Consider the following 22,021-nt stretch of genomic DNA (forward strand, 5'->3'; position numbering starts at 1 on the left):
ACAAGATCTCAGTCACCTATGTTCTCAGTAGCTAAGAGTAAGAGCAGCTGCCCTAAGGTTGTGTGAGCCACATGTCCATCATGGCTCATTCACTTAGTCATGGTCAGAAATCTCATCTCCCAGATCATCCTCCTATGTACTTCCCTTCATACTTATGCTTTCTACATCCCTAAACTGACCCATCTCCCGTCATCCTGCTTTCTCTAAATCTTCCTCTGTTTCCTTTGTAATTTGGGACTTCCTCTCAGAAACTCTCCTTATCCATAGCGTCTTCTCTGAACTTCTCTTTCTTGCTCTATTCAAAACGTGAAGCTCCTGACTCAGCATGGTGATGCATCCCAGTAATCCCAGACACTTGGGAAGCCAGCCCAGTTAGTGAGTCTCCATCTCAACAAACTAGCCAGGTGTGGTGGCTCACACCTGCGGAAGGCCATATGTAAGAGAATCACAATCTGAGGTCTGGGGCTGGCTCCCTGAGACCCTACCTGAAAAACAACTGAAGCAAAAGATGACCTGGGAGTGTGGCTCAAGTGATGTAGTGCCTGCCTCACAAGGCAAAGCCATGAGTTCAAGCCACAGTACTGCAAAAAGCAACAATAAAAATAAAACAAAAAACATGAGGCTCCTGACAACACAGATTCCCCAAAGTCTCTCAAGGGGAGTCTGTTTTTTCTTGAATACCACTAGCTTTAGCACCTGGTTCCCTCTTGCTGCTTCAACATATCTCTCTTCTTTTGAAAGCTAGCACTTCTTTGAATTATAAATCATTTGACTTTAACGTCACCTGTCCCTCTTTCTGACACATGGAGAAAGCAAGCCTGCTCAAGAGCCCTCACTGTTTTATGACTTCAGACCCAGTTAATTGTCTTGATTTCAAACATGATCTTGATATTTTTATCATTTTCTATAATTTCAGCAACCATGTTACTGATCCACATGTGACAGACTAATTGCAAAATTGTACCCTATAGCCTACCTTTCCCTGTATCCACATCCTCTCCCATATGGCTGTTCAACAATTCTTCCTATCAACATATTAATCTGTCTCCACACCCCTTTATTCTGGACTGGCCTTGTGACCTACCTCCCAGCAGAATGGATAATTACTGAATTCCAAACCTGGCCTTCATGTGGTCGCTACACTTCTCCCTGTTCCCAGCTACCACATGAAGAAACTGGGCTAGCCTGCCAGATGACAGGGGACCACATGAACCAGATATGAGCCATGCTAAGATCAGCCAAGATGACCCAGCTCACTTGAGAAGCTGGCTGCAAACACAGGAGCAAGTCCAGCTGAAAATGGCTCCAGGTGGACCAGGCTAGGAAACTCATCCTCTCAACCCACAGATACTTGAGCAATAATAATTGGTGGTGTTTTAACCCAATTGGTGTGATTTGTAATGAGCAAAAACTAACTGGTAGATTGTATATGGAAAAGATGAGGAGAAAAACTTAATAATGAACTGCAGTAGCAAGAAAGAGGGTGGCCAACACATGGATGACTAAATCGTCTAATAGATGCTGTGAAGGCGGCAGTAGAAAAGATCATTGCATTGAGTTCTTTTGCAGACTTCATCCAGAAACTCTTTTTTTTCTTTTTTTTTTAACATAGAACACATGTTGGAAAGTCCACTAAAATGAAAGAAGTATTATTCTGGCAACATTTCTCTTTAATAGGCTACAGCACTGGTAACAGCAATAGCATAGGTATGGCATATTCTCAAAATGTTCTATTTATAAATGTTTTCATACATTACATGAATATGTGCATATATTATATATACATCTGTGTATTTCAATGGTCATAAAGAAGTTTGGGAAGCATTCTACAACATCCTTCTCATCTTCCCCTGGAGCTCCACCTGCAGATTAAGAGTATAAGAATCCCACCCCATCTCCAATTGTTTGTTCAATAATAAGGATCTGTTCTTACACTGCAACACAACCTATCTGTACAAGAATTTCTCTAACTTCAGAAGTAGAAATTTGGTTGAAAGTGACAAGGAAACAGATTTCTACTTAACAAAAATATGAACTTTTAAATAAGTAAGCATATTTAAAGATAAAACAGACTCCTTTAAGGAAATGATGATCTTATAGCTAGAATTTTTTTTTTTTTGGCAGTACTGAGGTTTGAACTCAGGGCCTCACACTTGCTGTGTAAGTGCTTTGCCACTTGAGCTACTCCACCAGCTCTGTTTTTCTGTTGGATTTTTTTCAAGACAGGTTCTTACAAACTATTTACCTCGGCTGGTTTTGAACCATGATCCTCCTGACCTCTGCCTCCTGAGTATCTAGGATTAAAGGTATGAGCCACCGGCACCTGGCTTCACTGGAAATATTTATAGAAAAACTTTCCAGTGTGTTTACAAAATATTTCCTAAACTTGTGGAGTCAGAAGATTAATTAATATCTAAAATTTCTCCCATTTTGATAATGCTTTGGTTTTACATCTTCACAGAAAAAATATGCAGTGTTTAAATGTTAATCTCTTGTGAGTTTCCTTCAGTATCTTATTTTCTTATATTCTAAAAAGTCATTACAAAGCTTTATCTGGTTCAAGGAACTGTATTATAAGAGAGCTCAGAGGGATAAGAAATCAAGGATTTAAGGAGTTAAACTCACAGTCATTACATTAGCACCCAGCTTGTACTCTCTATTAATCACCTGAAAAACAGACAGTCCTAGAAGTGGTAATAGATGTAATTATACACCATTAGGTGATGCACATCATTCTAATGGAACATTCCAGAGCACTTTCTTATCATAGAGGTTCTGCAAAAGCCTGGTAGAGTCTATGGCCCAAATGATATTTGGTTAGAACAAGCTAAACAGATTTCTTTATTACAAGCCTTCTCTAACATAATATTTTTAATTGAAAGCATTACTTTCCAGAGGAGAAAGGAAACAAAGTATTCCAAGACTTATTTAACCACAAAATCCTTTTTTCATGAACACCTTATAAGACTTATGTTCCAAAGTTGACAGTTAGAATAAATACATTAATATACTCCTATTAATATTTCCTGATCAATTTGCTTCAATTCCATTATTGAATTGTAGTAACCATAATAGCCATATTCACACAATTTATGAATGTTCTTAATTCTATTTGATTGCCAACATTTAGCTGCTGTACTCATTACACAATAATTGTATTTGCACCTAGATCAATTTTTTTTTACCAGTTTCTTTGTTGGTGGCAAAAACCAAAGTATACAAGCATCCTTACTTTTGCTTTGCAATTTGGAGTTCCTCCTCCTGAGCTTTGCACAAGTCTTCTTTAAGGTTGATGACTTGGTCACAAGATAAAGATGGAGAAAGGTAAGCACCATCCACTTGCAGATCATCAAAGCATGGCTTCCTGAAGGCATAGGAGTGGTCACAGCAGTGCCCCACACCAGCATTGATGGGCTCAGCCTCATGTCTTCTGCACAAAGCTCCAAGAATTAGCTTTGCCTTTCCCAGAAGAGAATTAAAATAGAGCCATAAGGTTTATAGCCATTTTTTTACCCATGGAAAATAAGATTATTTTTATATTCTCAAATTCTAATCTCTTCTAGTTCTGCCTGGCTTCCACTTTTAAGGAAAGCAGAAGAGTATCGGCTAGTTCCCAGCCTCGTGCTCCTCCCCTCCCTCATCTTGAGGTAGAGTTTCACTTAGACTCCATCTTCAGGTTCCTGCCTAGTCCAGCTGATAGACCAGTGCTGACTTGAGGTAGGGGTTTCTTATGCTTCCCCAAATTATAATCAAGTCTCAAATAATGTGACTCAGATATAAATCTAATGACTGCAGGTCTTAAGAAGTTCAAATCCAGTTCTTCTTATAACTTTATATCTGTAACAACCAAAGAATTTGGTACATAACAGATACTCTATGAATATTTGTTGAATGAATGATGAAAGAAATTCTTGAATCTTATTTCAGTTATCTGCTTCATTTTCTTGATCCCTTTTAGTACTGTCACCTTGCCTTACTCCCAGCTTGGTGTGTAGGACACGAATACTATCCTGATGCATTGAGCAAGTCTGCCTGTGTGCCTCTCTGAATATATTGACCACCCTAAATCCCTGTCTCTTATGTATATGAAGATGAAATGATTTGAACTAGTTTACATCAACATTTAACGTATGAGGTCATCCATTTTAGAAGTAACCAAAGAGATGGTCCAAAAGCAAGATTTTAGGAAAACAAAAGTCTAAAGACTTGCCTAAGGTATGCATGAGTAGATAGTACAAAATTTAAAAAATAAAAAAGAAATTGGGGCTAGATAATTTTTCAATCTACAACTGAGACAATTATATTTTATCAGAAGAACAAAAAAAAATTCCATAAAGGTTATGATCTATCATGAACACAGGGCAGAGGAAACAATCACTAAACATGAATTCTGAGAGTGAGAATCATGCTCTGTGGAGAGATTACTTCCATTTATAAAGAAGGAATAAATTATCATGCCTCTCTGTAACCTGAAGGACTATCCTTCAAAATCATCCCAGCTCTTCCTTTGAGTTTGTTTATACTAATATTCATGTCCTAAGTCAACCACTCAAGTATTTTGAGTCTTTGGGTATAAGTCTTATTCTTATACCCAATTATTCCTGCCATTGGATAGAAACTGCTCCTAGTAAATGAAAACACTTATATTCTCCCTAATAAATATAATACTTGTGAGTTTAAGTAGAGTTAATTCGTTTAAAATAAGCACTATCTTTAAAGTTGCTGGCAAAATCACTTTTTTCAACTTATCCTAACAACAGCCCCTGGAATGTGATCCAGAGAAAAGCCTTGTGAATCTAACAACTTACACCTTAGGGAAGGGACATGTCCCCCTGCTGCTACTTAGACAACTGACATGAGCTGACCTGAAAGAATTTCTCCTGAGAACAGAATGAGAAGACTCCATTAACTCATCAAGGACATATACACAGAAGTGAGACTGATTGCTAAGGACTGGAAATTAGAACTTTCTAAAACAGGCAAATGTAATGTCACAGATGTGCTTACCGAGTCCTCAACACATATAAACTGTTGCTCTTCTCTCAGTGGACAGCATTTGGTGGCAGCATCTGCCATCTTCTTTGTGAACACAACCAGCTCTTGAACTGAGAGTTGTGGGGCTTTCTTAGTGTAAAGAACTATGAGCCTAAAAGAAGAGTGTCTTCTTATTCTTGGCAATGGGTATATGCCTAAACATTAGTTCTACTGTTTTTCCAACATTATCTCTGATATAGGTAAATCGAGATATTAAACTGAGTTTAATTATATCATTTCTGTTCTGGCTCCAATAACTCAATGACTTACTCAAATATACCTGGAATCCTCATTCATCATGCATAACATCCAATAAAAGTGACAACCTAATCAGGTAGCTGTCAAAATGTGAACTCTGGATGAGCAGTATGAGCACCACTGGGAACTTGCTACAAATACAGATACCCAGGCTCCATCCTAGATTAATGAATCAGAAACTCAGGATGTAGAGTCTGTGTTTTAATAAGTTTTTTGGGTTACTTTTGATGCACCCCAAAATTTGAGGACAGAGATCTGTGTAATCTTTACATAGCATTAGCAACTAAGTATAACATAAAAGAGGTTATAAGCCAAAATTTCTGCCTAAATGAACCAGATTACTTATTCTAGACATTTAATTTAAGTTCAACATATGAGATAGCATATCAAACTGGACTTTTCGTTAATACTCTGCTTCTCAGTAGATTATCATAGTAAGATCTTATAAAATTCTCTTTGGGGTTTTGACACTTAATCTTCTAAATACAATGGGGTTTACCAGGTTCTCTGTACACAAGGAGGGGTTTGTGTCCCCTCTGTCAAATAACTAAGGTACCCAGTTATCTCTATTCTTGCTGATGAAACTACTAAATTTTCTTGATGAACCTGTCTTAAAACTGATGAAGGGATCCTGTGATAGATCTCTGTCATAGTTGTGATTCAAAATCACAAGTAAAGCCCAAAATCACAGGTAAAGCCCCAAATAAACATTCAGGTGTGACAGATTCCCATGAGATTACAGGAGAGAAGACAGAGCCTCCTTTTCCCCCTAACCCTTGGGCATTGACTGGTCTGGAAAGCAGCGTGGAAGCCCCCAGAGTGTGTAGACATCTGTCATATCAAGACAAAGAGCTAGGTTAATTCTGAAGTGACTTTTTCCTCAGCCTATAACATGTTTAAGCTTGGATGAAAACTCTTAGCATCAGAAATCAACTAAAGGTCACTGCAAACACTAATCTGAACAGTGTCTTACAGGCATACCTGTCATGAAAGTTGCTAGCTCCTAATTTCTCATGTAAACCACAGTGATTTTTTACACGGTCACGGCTTTCACGTACCACTCTTTGGAACATCTCATTCTGAAAAATAGAGATAATCAGTATTTATGTTAGGTTGCAACAATATAACTTGTGGTAAGGTTGCAAAAACACCTTCAATAGTTTATATAAATGTTTTCCTAAACTCAGGACTTTACTCATTTAGTGAGTTCCCAAATTTTGAAAATTATGTTTTGCTGAAAGAGAAATCACCGTGTTCTTCATTGCAAAAAACTGGGACAGCAGGATTATTATTTGGTATCCAATAATATAAACCCATTTTATGGGCTTAAATGGCATGTCGTTAGTTATTTTAACACCAAGCCTTTGTACATATATAGATATAGGTACAGATGAAGATATTGCTATGTAGCTATAGAAATATAGATGCATGTTAAGAAATTATGATTTAATAACAATATATACCAACATAGTAAAATATGCCACACTGAAGTGAATCAAATGGGATTTTCACAACAAAAGGAAATTCAAAGAGTTCTTAAACCACAAAAATAGATTTCTGGGAGAAGGCACTAGTGACCTTGCAGGCTTATTCTTGGGTAGGAGTACTGATTAGCATCTTAACTGAGCAGACCTAGTCACCTTATCCTAACAAGCAGTGCTCATTATAGAGAAAACTCCATCAGATTTGCAAGCTGTTGGCCTAGATTTTATCCTTAGCTCTTGTCTTCACTACCTGTGAGACATTAGGCAACTCATCCGAACCTTCTGACATTCAATGTTGCCATCTATAAATATACTTAGTAACTCTAGTATTACCTATCTTACCAGACTACTGTAAGGATCAAATAGGACACTATTGTAAAGCTGCTTTGTAAACTCTAAGCATCCAGTGCTCCTACAAAGTGCTCTAACTATAGATTATCATGGTAACCACGAGAGGGTGCTCACCTACAGGAGACTAAATCACCCTCATTTACCCTTCTCTTAAAGGCAGAAAAATCTAGGTGTACCTCTTTGAGTCTAGACAGAGCAAGACATGCCTTGGCCCTTCATCAACACACCTCCTCTGGCCTCAGTCCTTTCAAGTACATAAGTCATTGATAAAAATAACAAAAGCCAGAACTGGCTAGACATGGCTACCCATGGATAACTATCATCTGGTTAGGCCACCAGCTTTTTCATATCAAATACACAAGGGCTGCTGCCTGTGAACAGTAAGATTTTGGGCCTGAAAAGGGAACATTTTCCAGGACTGCACAGTGAAGTAGTAGACCTCCCACAAGGTAATAGGCCATGTTCTCATGCTACCTGCTACTGCCAAGCAGATACCCACATTCACTTTGAAGAGGAGACTGCAAAGGTTTCAGGAAACACAGAGTCTATAAGGTAGTGACTCTCCCAGACAGAAGCAACAGTGTGATGATACGACCTTGGTTTAATCAGAAATCATATTTCTTGTCTAGTGCTTGCAATTAGCAAAAGCATGTATAATCATCATACAAAAGTATGGCATTGCTAACAGCACTGGAATTTTTCCTGTGTTTGCAATCACTTATAAGAAACATGTTCAAAAATAGGAATTTACCCCACGGCTATAGCATTCCCAAGGGTTTTCTAATGTACAGCATTTCCCCAGTAAATTTCTGTATATTGTATCCACTCTTAAAATCACTGGAACTGCCAACTCTGAGTGTCTTCTTGAATATTCATAGAGAAACCTGCATCATGTAAAACAGAAGGTAAAAAGTAGAATTCAGAAGCCATGAATTTTCTTTCAAAAGCCAGTTATGACCATGAAATTTAACTAACCTTAGGCATTTGGAAGCCTTAGAAAGCTGGTAGCGAGGTTTTATTGTCAATATTTTAAGACAAGGAAACCAAATCAATAAAATTATATGATTTTTTTCCAAAGTCACATAGTGGTGAATGGGAGATCTGGACCTTAAACCTAAAACCTCCTGGTTAACTAACAGCTTATGTTTCAGAGTCTACTTACTTTTACTTCAGATTAATTTCAAGTGTTTGAGTGGGAACATATGATTCCCAGTAATCTTGGAGGTTAATTTTTTTCAGAGAAAGTGCTTTCTCTGAAAGTGTTTTCAAACCATTGAAACACACCATCTTTCCCTCTTTTTCAAAACAGCCTTCAAATGTGAGTAGTCCATGCATAATCTATGTATTCATGTGGGCCATAGAAAGAAAAAAAAAATGAATTCTAGACTATTTTCAAAGCCTTGAAGTTATCTTGTCCAATTTACAATGGAAACACAATAAGCCTGAAGAAATCAAGTGACTTCACTATCTTCCACAGCTTATGCATGTCAAAACCAGGACTGGAGTTCAACTCTCCCAACTCAAAGTCCCATGTACCTTTCAAAGGACACCATGCCTGTTGACTTCTCAGTACCAAATGCAAGTTTAGGAATCTGTAGTGGGTAGTTTCAGGTAATGGCATTTGCTTTTATGAGCCAATATCAAATTAATTTTCAAAACATAAGTCAGGTCATTCTATAATTAACTTTGAAGAAAACTCAAATTCTCCTTGCTTCCCAATATGTCTTTGAAAATATTTCAATCACATAGTAATATTGTCTTTATATATTGAAATAAATTTGCCTTGTCACAAATTAATATGCACTTCTGAATGAACACTAAAGATGTTAACACCCCAATTCCCTAATCTTTAAATGGTACACCTGGGTTTGATAGTAGATATTAAGTTAATTAGAAAAGCTGACCAGGTATGCCAATCTGAAGCTCTTGCTCATCTCTGAGCAAGCTTACAAACATTTGACCATCACTGTGCTCTTTTTTAACTCTTATATTAGTGGTCAACATTTGACAATCAAGAAATTTCTACCTTCTTTTCAAATGCAATAGGCCCAATCACCCACATTGCCACATGGCAATATGACTGAAGCTGAACAGCTACTGCCAACTTTGGACTCCAAAGCAACAACTCTTGGCTACACTTTCTAATTTAGCCACTCAGTTTCATCACTGGTTGGACCCTGTTGTCATTCAAGTTTACACTATTTCCCAAAGAATTCATACATAATCACTAAGATATTACAAAAATGTTCCATCACTAAGATATTACTCTTCTAGAAAGCTGTCTTGCTTGCCAGTGAATTGTTTGCACACAGATTGGTCTTCTGTAAACCTTCTGAGGGGCAGAGGTGAAAGGTTGGGTTTGTCATCATTTTCCAAGTTGATTATGCATTCCCCTCGGAATGGCTCTGGTTGTTCACAGCACTGAGTAGTCTTGCTGGATAGGGTAACCTGTTTAGAGCAGGTATAGTTCATAAGCTGGCTCTATAAAACATAAAACAGAACAGTGATTTTGCATGATTTCATTCTTAGCTTACTTATTTTTATTGTTATTTATAGAAAACCAAAGAAAAACTTGGTATCTTGTGCTACTTATTTTTTTTTAAAGAGGACAACAAAAATGTATTTTATTCCTTATTTTGCAGTATTTTTTGTTGTTGTTTTTTCTCTTTTATTTATTTTATTGTTTTATTATTCATATGTGCATACAAGGCTTGGGTCATTTCTCCCCCCTGCCTCCACCCCCTCCCTTACCACCCACTCTGCCCCCTCCTTCTCACCCCCACCCCCTCCATACCCAGCAGAAACTATTTTGCCCTTATCTCTAATTTTGTTGAAGAGAGTGTAAGCAATAATAGGAAGGAACAAGTGTTCCTGGTTGAGATAAGGATAGCTGTACAGGGAGTTACTCACATTAATTTCCTGCTACTTATGCTTATTTCTTATGCTACTTAATCCTTTATAAACTGAAAGACCAAAAACATCATTTTACAGTACTCATACGAAAAACAAATACACACCTATTTGATATTACTGAAATGTAACAAGCTCCTTTACCAACTATTAAAGAACATATGAGGAAACAGGCTGTATAATTGTTTCAATGTTTAACCCCACAAAAAAATACAAATGAATAGTTTTACTATCTTTTCATTGTTTTTCTTTTTTAATGGATTAATTTCTTCATTTTTTTTGTTGTTGTGTTATGTGGGGATACATTATGGCATTTACAGAAGTTCTTACAATATAACAAATGTATCATATTTGAATACACACCCTCCTTATTCTACTTCATACACCTTTTCCCCCATTCCTGGAATAGTTTCAACAGATACCATTTTTCCATTTACATACATGTGTGCATAGTATTTGCACTATATTCACCCTCCTTCACCATTTCTCCATCTCCTCCCCCCTCCACTGGTACCAACCTCCACCCCAGGCAGGACCTGTTCTCTGATTTTGTATAAGAGAAAAAAAAAATGACATTTTTGGTTGTTTAAGATAGCTACACAGGGTGTTTCCTTCTGGCACTTCCACATTTACATGTATTATAACCTGATTTGGTGCATCTCTATTTTTTTTCTTTCTACCTTAGTCCATTTCTTATGGGTTTCAGTCAGTTTAAAAATTCTATATTTATTCTTGTATAGAGAGTACACAAACCATATTTACCTTTATAATTTCCTTCTTTTACCCTACCCTCTTACATGTGACCTCCCTTAGCATGGCCTGTTCTTCATAGAATTGCTGTGTTTGTATTAGGTTTATATTCCACATATGAGAAAAACATGAGACTTTTGGGCTTCTGCACCTGGCTAACATCACATAAGATGATGTTCTCGAGTTCCATCCATTTACCTGCAAATGACAAAATTTCATTCTTCTTTGTAGATGAATAAAATTCCATTGTATTTAAATACCACATTTTCTTAATCCATTCATCAGTAGTGGGACATCTTGGCTGTTTCCCATAACTTAGCTATTGTGAATAACACTGCAATAAACATGGATATGCAGATACCTTTGTTGTTACCTAACTTATATTCCTTCAGGTATATCTCTAGGAATGGAATTGCTGGATTGTATGGCAGATCCATTTTTAGTTTTTTGAGGAGCCTCCATAGTGTTTTCCATAGTGGTTATACAATTTACCACATTCCCACCAACAGTGTATGAGAGTTCATTTTTCCCCACATCCTTGCCAACATTTGTTGTTGTTTGTGTTCTTGATCGTAGCTATTCTAATAGGAGTGAGGTGGAATCTTAATGTGATTTTGATTTGCATTTCCTTTATAGCCAGGGATGGTGAGCATTTCTTTATGTGTTTTTTAGCCATTTGGACTTCTTCCTTTAAAAAAATCTCTGTTCAGTTCTTTTGCCCCTTTCTTCATTGGGTCATTGATTTTTTGGGAGTTTAAGTTTTTGAGCTTCCTATATATTCTAGTTATCAATCCCTTGTCAGATGTATAGCTGGCAAAGGTTTTCTCCCATTCTGTGGGCAGCCTCTTCAACTTAGAGACTATTTCTTTTGTTGTGCAGAAGCTTTTTAATTTCATGTAGTCCCATTTGTCAATCCTTTCTCTTGGTTGCTGAGCCTTTTGAGTTGTATTGAGGAAGTCATTGTCTGTGCCTATTAATTCAAGTATATTCCCTGTTCTTTCCCATACTAGTTTCAAAGCTTCAGGTCTTATATTAAGGTCCTTGATCCATCTATTGTTGTTCTTGTTTTAGGATCCCAATTTAGGAAGCATTTTGTCTTTAAACCACATCACAATTTGTTCATTTATTTTATAATATCTACTAGACTCATGTATTTACTTAAACACACGCAAATAATTGTGTGTATTTAAATAATCTCTGCAGTTAAAGAACTCATAATCGAGTTGAAGAGCCAAATAATTAACAATAACAATCATAATGCAGCATAACTTAGAAGCTATAAGAGAAATACACATACGATTCTTTGGAGGACAAAGAGAAAATGGCTATGAAGACTGAATGGAGGTCACAGGAATAACCTTGAATGATTTAAGTCATGAAGGACAAATAGAAGTTAATTTGAAACAAGTGAAGAGGAATAAAATTCTAGAATTATTCATCTTTACATATAAATAATCTTAGAGGTAAGAAAGCATGCATGTAGGAAATGGTGTATGTACAAGATATTTGGAAGTTATGAGAAAATTTAGTTGAGGAATAATCAGGTATTGGACCAAATTAGTGAAGGATAGACTTAAGCCCTACCTATAGGTAGAATTAAGAAAAATTTAATAAATAATAATTAGGTTGGAAGCAAAAGGGGTGAAGAAAAAGGATCCAGAATGATAGGAAAGAGTGGGTTGATGATAGTATAATTTACTGAAACCGATATTCAGGGAAATGAACAGGTTTGAGGAGAGTGGCTAAAAAAAAATGGAAGCTGAAGAGTTCACTACATGTATTCAGAGTTTGAGATGATTCAACACATCTATGAGGCATCTTCAAGATTTCCTCTAAGCACTAGGGGGCATAAATTAAGTGTTCAGAAAAGAAGAATAAGATGAGGATCTAAATCTGAGAGTAAATTATGGGTTCAGGTTGAGACTGTTAAGGGAGAATATGTGTATTAGTTAGGTGGCTTTCATGTTCTCAGTTGCTCAACAGAATAGAGTTTATTTTCCTGTCTAAAGGCCTAGTGGGAGAGCTGTGTGGCTCAAGCTATAGAGCACTTGGCAAGTGTGAGAACCTGAGTTCAAACCCAGGACCTGAACAAACAAACAAACAAACAAAAAAGCCTGCTGGTTGGGGGAGACATTTCTCTCTGGGAAGTAGCTCCAGAAAGTTGTACGACACAGGCAAGAAATGCAGTTCATAGTCTAGCAACTGCTATAGACTGTGGAAGAAGAGCATGAATGATAAGAAAGGAGAAAAATAGAAGGATAAACCAATTCAAGATATGATAAGCATATACATGGAAATGTCTCAAGAAACTCCCTGTACAGACAGAACATTGCCTTTTGACCACAGTGGGGACGATGCGCATCAGATAACACAAACTTTTTGTTGCTCTGAACATGCATAAATATGTGAACAGTCATGAAAGTGTTGTTAATATTGATTTTGTGGTTATGACTGAATTTTGAAAAGTAGGTGAATTCGTAATTACAGAATCCGTGACTACTAAGAATCTGCTGGAAAAACCTTAAAACTGTCCCATAGCAAAAGAAATGGGAAAGCTGTTACTCTAATTTCTTTCTCTATCTCAATTTCACTTTTATGGACAAGTTCAAATCTTCCCCAAACAGATAGGCTCTATACTATTTAAATGATTTTAGAGAATTCAATGGGGAAAAAAATCCAATTCATTTTTTTAAAGTTAGCATAAATGAATTCCAAAACCTGCTGAAGCATGTGCCAAAAAAAGTGACAGTTCAATTTCACATCTTAGCACAGTTGTATATATTTCTCAAGTCCAGAGATACAGTAAAATGAAATTATAAGGCTGGTTAAAAAATTAAGAAATCTTAGCTGGCACTGGTAGCTCATGCCAGCAATCCTAGCTACTTAGGAGTCTGAAATCGGGAGAATGATGGTTTCAGACCAGCCCGAGCAAATAGTTCACAAGACCCCATCTCCAAAATAGCCAGAGCAAAATGAACTAGAGGTGTGCTTCAAGCATGAGAGTGTCTGTTTTGCAAACACAAAATCCTGAGTTCAAACCACAGTCCTAGCCAAAAAAAAAAAAAAAAAAAGAAGAAAGAACTCTGTTAATAAAATTCACCAAAGGATGGAAATCAAATGAGCATGTTAAAATGAGAAAAGTATATTTAAATTTAGTATTCAGAATCCATGCTTAGTAAAAACAAACAAAACCCCTCTTAAAAAGCCAGGTATGGTGGTATACCCTATCTGTAATCCCAGATACTTGGGAGGCAGAAACACAAAGATTGGCAGTTCAAGGCCAGCCTGGACAAAGTTAGGAACACCCTATCTCAAAAACAGCACACAAAACAAAAGGTCTGGCAGCATGGCTCAAGTAATAAAATGCACAACACCCTGGGTTCAATCCCCAGTAACACACACACACACCCCATCCTCAAAAATAGAATGAAAACTCTTTTAACACATAAATAATTCCTTTGTCAAGCCAATAACCCTAAACTTGTTTGGATTACAATCTGAATGAAGAGAGGACCACCCAGCAGTTTACAGTTATTTAAAATTATTTGTGAATGATAGTCAATATAAATGACATAACTGTAGATTGTTCCAGCACCCTGCGACTGTAGTCCAGACTACAAGGGGAGCAGTTCTAGAGTTATTAGTTTGACATGTGTTTTGTTCATGTGCTAAGGGATTTTAGAGATTTGTTTTGTTTTACTTAGTTTTCGTTGGAGTGGTTTCTGTCAGGGCCCAAAACTCCCTTTACTTTTCCACTAAATTCATACAGTGTTCAGGCAAACAGAATTCTGGCTGTCCTAAACAGCCAACACGCCTTCTAAGTATGCAAGATAGTTTAACTTTCAGTGTCCATTGAGATTCTTGTCACTAAAAAGCAAAAAATTTGATTCAAGAAACAAGTTTAAATTGTCTCTCTCCGGGAAGGAGTTGGCAGTGGCAACTGCCATTCCTGAGAGGCACCGCTACTGTGATGCTGGCAATGGACTGCAATGGTGGCTGGGGAAAGCTGTCTGACCCCAGCTCTGTCCTAAGAATAGAAATTTGAGGACTTAGAATACTAGGGAGTTTCTGAGTGTTCTATTCAGTGTGTTTCTGTTTTCATTTCTGTGGTTACCCACATCTTTTAAACTGTTGTTTAATGAGACTAAAACTTGGGGGACCAGAGTCTTTGCGCAAAAGAGTTATGGGTTTTCCCATGAAATGTTGCTGTTAGGTGTCCTTAGTTCTGTTGTTATTTTTGTGCTGTTGTGATGATGAAAATTACCCAACTTTCAAACTTGCAGAAAGAATAAGAACATGGCTTGTGACTTGTGAGGATTTGACAGTCACAGTTCTTTCCTTTTCTGGGATGTGAGGACCATATATTTGGGTGTGAAGCAGGTGAGTTCCATGCAGTCCTTGCACCCATGCTCCATGCATTTATACCACGTTTCCTCTGTTGGTTTCCTTTCCCATCAGTCTGATGTGGTATACAGTTCTAGGTCTTGTGCAAGAAGCAAAAATGATGAAATATAGTCCCAATTTCTCAGAAAATTTCTGAAATTTTTGGAGACCAGCTCCAAAAACTTAAGGAACCAAGCAACAAAGTTAAGTAGAAAGGAAAGAAGAAAGAGAGGAAAAATTCTTGCATGAGTTGGGAACAGAGAGAAGATACCATTCTACTGGTGATTTTGAGAAATGATCTTTACTTTTCTAGCTTCATCATTAACCACTGCACTGTTATTTAAGAATTTTAAGTTTTTTAAACATTAAAGTGAATTTTGAGAAGAGAGACTCTTACCCTGCCCAGTGTACATGCCACTGCATTTCCCTCACAACAAATCTTGTGCAGATTTTTAATATCTGTGGTAAGTTTGGCAATTTCAGAAAAATTAGCTTTAGGTTGCTTTTTAGTAAGTAGAACCAATTCTCTGAAAAGAAAAGTAAATACATTTTAAATTGTATTTTGGATTTAATCTTTTTGAAAACTAGTTCTAGTTCATTGAATAGCCCCCCCAAAAAAATATGAACCTAATTTCAAATGTGGGGTGAGAAAGAATGTTACAAATGAATTCTGTTTCTTCAATGATAGTACCCAGAGCCATACAAAGATCAAATCATAGAACAAGCACTTTGAAATACATAAAATATGTTCATTTCCATTGTTTAAGCTATCTCTTATAAAAGTTGAGTTGCTTAGATAGGCAATGAAATGAAAGGTTACCTAGCCTTGAAATGTTTCTGGCCTGACTTTCCTACATAAACCTCCTCATTATAAAGACAGAAATCATGAGGGGAGAAATCACAAGTCTCCCTTGCTTCTGCTGATAAATGAACAACATCCCTAAAGTTTCTCTGGAAGTAGATCCACTTACTCTTTCTATTTTACCTGGTGTTAGAGCCAAGAGAAAGGAGGACCTTTTATCCTTCAGTCTTTACCATGTGGAAAAATTCAGTAAACTCCTGCATCTGAAAGTCCAAAGTCTTTTGTGCACTGAGAAAGAGACTATGGGATTTGAGCAGATGGGAGAAATTGAGGCAGGAGGTAACGGGGGCAGTTGAAAATTGTGCAATTTTATCCATATCTCTGTGTGCTGTGTGCCCTGTTTGAACAGGCAGGCAGCATATGTGTAGAGAAAGAAGCCAGGCTTGTACTGATTAACATTGTTAAATGAGGCGTAAACAGCTTTTCAAACAAGTTTAGTCAAAAGGGCTGACCCAAGAGCAGCAAAGTCCACAAATCTAAATAGATAACTTACACTGCTTTTGCTACATTGTGGTTGAATTTAATCCCGATATCACATAAATGATGATGTCTCAAAGATATCTCTTTAATGTATTTTCTGATGGGATCTAGCTGTAAACAGAAAAAAGCTCATCAAAGAAAAATGGTAATAATAGAAAAAGTTAATCTCATCATTAGTAAAGGAGAGAAAAGGAAAATTTGTATACCTCCTCAAAATTAGAAAGTGCTCTATTGAATTACTTAAAAGAGGCCAATATGCAAAAGCATAACATGGCATTGTAAAATAGCATTTCACTTCCCCAGATCACTGTCTGAGAACATCAAACATTGGGAATATAAATGTGAGCAATAAAGAAAGTGAACAAACCAAAGTCCAGAGAACTGCCAGAATAAATCTCAGCGTAATGCCTTACAGTTTTATTTCGCTTTTATCTTAGTTATTAACTGTGCCATCAGGGGCATATCTCCTACTACTTAACTAAAATATATGTTCTGATTCTGCAATGTATAAATTAACTTGCTCAGCTCTGAATGTTCATTTTCTTTAACTGCAGATTTCTCCTTTTTAAACTATCACAAGTATTTTTAAATAAATTAAAACACAATTGCAGGCTGAGGTTCATGAAGCTCAAGTGATCGAGCACTTGCCTCATACACAAGGCCTTGAGTTCAACCCCCCGTCTGCAAAAATAAACAAACAAAACAAGAATGCAACCTGATGCAGGTGGCTCACACCTATAATCCTAGCTACTCAGGAGGCAGAGATTAGGAGGGTTGCGGTTCAAAGCCAGCCCAGGTAAATAGTTCACAAGACTCTATCTCAAAAATACCCAACACAAAAAGGAATGATGGAGTGGCTCAAGTGGTAGAGTGCCTGCCTAGTTTTACTGAATTCAAATCCCAGTATCACCAAAAAAAAAAAAAAGCAAAAAGATGTACATAAATTTTCTTGTGACAGCAAAATTTTGATGGAAATAAAATGATTCAACAGAGAGTGGTGGTTACATAAGTAATAGCACATTTTTAAAAGATTTATATTTATAATGAAAAATAAGTATGATTAAATCTTGTCAAAATATATATGCAGTATAATCATAAGCATGCGTAAAACAAAGTATGTAAATAGAAAAAAATTATTAGAAAGAAATATACCAAAATTTGTATGTCTATATGGGAGAAATATAAGTAATATTTAAATTTTTCTGAGCAGTTCTATATTTTCATTTAAAACATTATATCAAACATATATTATTTTTTTCTATGGATAGCCATACCTTACAGTGACATTTTTAAGAACAAGTCAGAAAATGTAAAGGCAACATGCAAACTACAAAACTGAAATCATAATTATAATTTTATTTAATAAGTATTATTAAATACAACTTAATTATATATTATAACTAATTATGAGTTATTATTATTTTTCTTTTTGTTGTATCACACTCATTCAAAATCAAACAAGTTTATCCACTTCTTCATGAGAGTCTCTGAGACCTTAATTGAAAGGTCGCATTCTCTGATAATAGACAATTTTTACACAACTGATGATGTAATTTTTCTCTGAAGAAGGTGCACTAAGAACAGACAGCAGCAGCAATACTGTGAATGCCATCATTGCAAAGTGAGGAAGAGAAAGAATGAACTCTGAGCTGACTTGTAACATCTGCTTATGTTTGACACTATAGGGGTGTGTTATATACCTAGGAAAAATTTCCACTGAAAAAAGATAAGATGAAAAATACTTTATAATTTAAAAGAGTAAGTACAAATTATGTACAGAGCTCACTTCTGTGGCAGGGGGAAAAAATCCTCCTTCAGAGCTATTGGGCAATGAGATGTAAATCTGTACATGATGACTGGTTTTCACTTTTTAATTCAAATGAACCAAAAGGGGGAAAAATAACTACATTCTTAGGAATTGAGAATTGAATTCTAAAGGAATGGGAATCTACCAGGAGGAGGTGAGAAATATATATAAAAGCTTTTTACCTAAAATAAGTAAAAACAAAGTCAATGCCAGACACTTCAGATACATTGTTTAATTTCTGATTGACAAGAAGGAGCACAATAGCAGATAAAATTCTATGGGTTTGGAAGAAATTAAATGACTTCTCACTGAGAATATCAAAGAAGATGGCAAGGAAAAAGTGGCAATTCATTTAGTATTGAGTAATTCATCAAGAAGATTATGAAGCTTCTAGTAATTTTCAGCCTGAGTTTTGGAAACCCCACCTGACGCCCCCTCCAGTAAAATAAAGGTGATTATCTTATGTTAATATTTAGAACCTTTAATGAATATGACAAAAAATACTTTTATCCTGGAACTAATCACTGATTTGCATCTATCCAATGATGGAGAAAGGGGCACATGATTAAAATTGTTTGTTAAATTTTATTTTCCAAAGGTGGCTACAATATCTCCTATCCCTTATTTTTCCAACAATCCTTTCACCAAATTGTAAGGTGTGTATATAGTATCCCCTTCAAAATGGTGAGGCTTAATGGTATTTAAACCAATGCAGCATGACTGAGTGAATTTTGAGGCTTGATCATAAATGGCCAAGCAATTTCTGCTGCATCCACTAGAAGAGAAAACTCCTCTTGAAGCCTTCACCTACATGGAAGCAACCCAGTTCCTCCAGCTTCCATGCAGTGAGGAAGACCAAGGCAGAGACACTACACGGAAATATGGTTGAGATTGTATAAGAAGAAAGAGATACTGAGTCAATGACACGTGCTTCAGCACCTCCCCCCAAGAATTCCATGTCCACACTTCATCTGATGGCAACCACATGAAGGATCATGAGACAGAAACCCCAGATGAACTATTACCTAAATTCCTGACCCCCTGAAATTATGAAAGGTGATAAAACAATGACCATTATTTTTGGGTGTTTTCTTAGGCAGCAATGTTGATATATTATTTATTATAAAGTATTTAATATAAAGTAATGTTAGTACTAAATCAAGCTTCTCAAATTTTAATGACTATGTAAATTGATTGGGTACCTTATTAAAATAAAATCTGCTTTGTAGATTTGGAGAAGAGTTTGAGAGTCTATGTTTCTAATAAATTCTGAGATGATACATATGCTGTTGGCCCAGAGTACACACTTGCCATGATGGGGCCCTAAGCAGTAGATGGTATATGCATATTATACCTTTATCTGCAGGCATTCAGTTTTATTTTCTTCTTGACAACATGTCTGAACAGCTGTCTCATAGCAAGCAGACATGGTCAGGATAGTGGGTCCATATAAGAATGGATGCCTTCTAGAAATTTCATAACCATACCTACAATTCAACAAACACAAAATTATATGATTTGGAATTCAAGAACATACACTGACACTATTTCTTAAAAACAGGAATCCTTCAGTTTTGTTGATCTGAAACTTCTGGAAACTCATGGTGGGTGATTTAGTTGAGGTAGCACTGTGCTTAAAGGCATCAAATGTTCACTATGGACAGATTACTGTGGGGTTGGTCAGATATTCCCTGAGTGCCCATGAAGTGACCAAGACTGATGAAGAAAGAGCACCAGCAATTAAAACCTTCATTTTCTTAATAAAGAAAGTCCACAAGTCTAAGCAAATTATAAATGCAGGATTGTATAGCTGGTACAGAGGAATTAAATTCAGAGGTTTTGATGGGTGAAGATAAGTCTCTCAAGACCATCCAGAAGTTGTTTCTAGACTAAGGAAGTTAATGCCATTGTCTTCCAAGATGTGCCACTCAGCATTTTGGTTGGTTACTAAGTTTTTAGTAACCATATCTCCTCATAGCAGTCTTCAAATCTTACTCAAAACTTACTCATGCATACATGGATATATACTCAACACTGCAGACAGAAACTTAATTAATGCTCACACAAATCCATTGTCTCTTCTTGTGTGCACAAGAAGACTACTTTTCCAGACTCCCTTGCAGTTAAGTTGGGAGAATGAAACTGAGTTCTGACCAATAAAATATGCATGGGCATGTCACATACCACTTCTAGACTTGGCCAATCATAACTTTTTTGCACAATTCCTGACTGTTTTTTGGAAACGTAGGCTCCAGGCGGTATAGCCCTTAGGTAAAAACAGCTTGGATTCCTGAGTTACTGGCTAGAGAATTGTCAAGATTTGAGCTAAGTTACCAGAAGTCAAAGTATCCAAGTAAGGCAGGAAGCCAAAATGAAACTTCAGTTTTACCTTTAATGATTTATTAGGGTAATAAAAGCAAGAGGTAAACAGAAAAAAGTGCCAACCCCCCTGTTTCATTTTCTCTGTGGATAAAACCAAGGATCAGGAGAATTGGCACAGAAATGAGATCTACTCATTCCTGAGGGCTTCCTGTCCCCCTCAAAAGACTTCTTCTGTTTTAGGGGGCAAGGGAGAGGGAGAGCTGAAAAGGCATGGAGTAGAAAAGTCCTGAATACTGACTCAGAGTGGAGCAAAGTCTCCTCAAGTTTCCTCCTTCTTCCCCTTCCTCCCAAGTTAAAAGGTTTGAGCAGAAGTCACCGTGGAAGACCTCTGCTGAAGATCCTCTAAAATCAGCCCTCCAAACAGAGGTACCTGAGAAGAGGCAGCTATGCACGGAAGCATGACCAGGAGGCCTAAGAACCTGTCTGTAGCTCTCCTCAAATATTGCCGTGCAGTGTCTATGCATCTCATTTGCGTGGGGAGGGATGCTTTAGGCTTGCCTGACATCAGGCATGAAACTTGCTGTGCTTAATAACAGCATGTATATCACTTTAATAAGTGAGGAGCTAAGCTCAGATTTTGGTTCCCAGTTAGTCTCTTTAACATCGGGTATGTTGGAACCTTCCAAACACCAGTTCCCTTAGTCCTTTTCACTAATTGTCTGGGACTAATAAATTCCTTCTTGATTGTTCAATGATCTCTGGGGCAGTTCTGTCCCTGTGTGGGTGAATTAACGGAGTTTTGGCTATCCATCATCAAGTTGCCCTGTCCTCTCGTGATCTGATCTGCATGTCTAAAATCTAAAATTAAATCATCACCATTCTCCTGTACTTGGACTAGCAAGTGAATCTCTGTCTTTTTCCCATGCCCGAGCCTGACTTGAGTAAGATAGCCAGATCTCCATTTCTTGAGAGCAGAAGCTTGCATTTTTCTTGTCCTTTCCTGGTAACCCCAACCACTTGCTAGCACCAAACACCAAACCTTCAACAGACACAATACCATGCTAACTGGGATTCCAAAATATGAGCTTGCCAATACATGTTTTAGTGCTATCAACTCTGCATGGGAACTACACAATGTTTTTGACTTGAAAACTCATCTCTGCACAGCATGGTGGTAATCCCACCACTTGGGAAGGTTGTGAGTTCTAGGCCATCCTGGGGTACATAGTGAGACCCTCAAAAAACAGACGAAAGAGCCGCATTTCTGTCTAATCTACAATTATTGCTTGTTTTTAGGCCCTAGCTCCATGTTTGTCATTATCCATTGATGAATATCCCCTTATGCCAAGTCCTGTTCTCCGTCTCCAAATATTCTCGTTT

The 22,021-nt window shown here is 36.9% G+C and overlaps 1 protein-coding gene across 7 annotated transcripts in view; it reads right to left on the minus strand.

Annotated features, from left to right (window-relative positions):
- LOC109678592 (alpha-fetoprotein-like) overlaps positions 1 to 22,021 on the minus strand; it is a 41,619-nt gene that overhangs the window by 15,791 nt on the left and 3,807 nt on the right. For 4 of the 7 annotated variants that reach the window (XM_074042011.1, XM_074042014.1, XM_074042012.1 and 1 more), the window contains 8 exons: positions 19,674 to 19,806; positions 16,526 to 16,623; positions 15,568 to 15,697; positions 9,394 to 9,608; positions 7,879 to 8,011; positions 6,274 to 6,371; positions 5,008 to 5,146; positions 3,233 to 3,459 (listed from right to left, as the gene is read on the minus strand). In XM_074042011.1, coding sequence (XP_073898112.1) covers positions 3,233 to 3,459; positions 5,008 to 5,146; positions 6,274 to 6,371; positions 7,879 to 8,011; positions 9,394 to 9,608; positions 15,568 to 15,697; positions 16,526 to 16,623; positions 19,674 to 19,806 — 1,173 coding nt within the window. The remainder of the gene's footprint in view (positions 1 to 3,232; positions 3,460 to 5,007; positions 5,147 to 6,273; positions 6,372 to 7,878; positions 8,012 to 9,393; positions 9,609 to 15,567; positions 15,698 to 16,525; positions 16,624 to 19,673; positions 19,807 to 22,021) is intronic. The other 3 variants (XM_074042013.1, XM_074042016.1, XM_074042015.1) reach the window with 3 other exon arrangements.

Source organism: Castor canadensis, chromosome 9 (genome assembly GCF_047511655.1).
Source record: "Castor canadensis chromosome 9, mCasCan1.hap1v2, whole genome shotgun sequence".
NCBI lineage: Eukaryota > Metazoa > Chordata > Mammalia > Rodentia > Castoridae > Castor > Castor canadensis.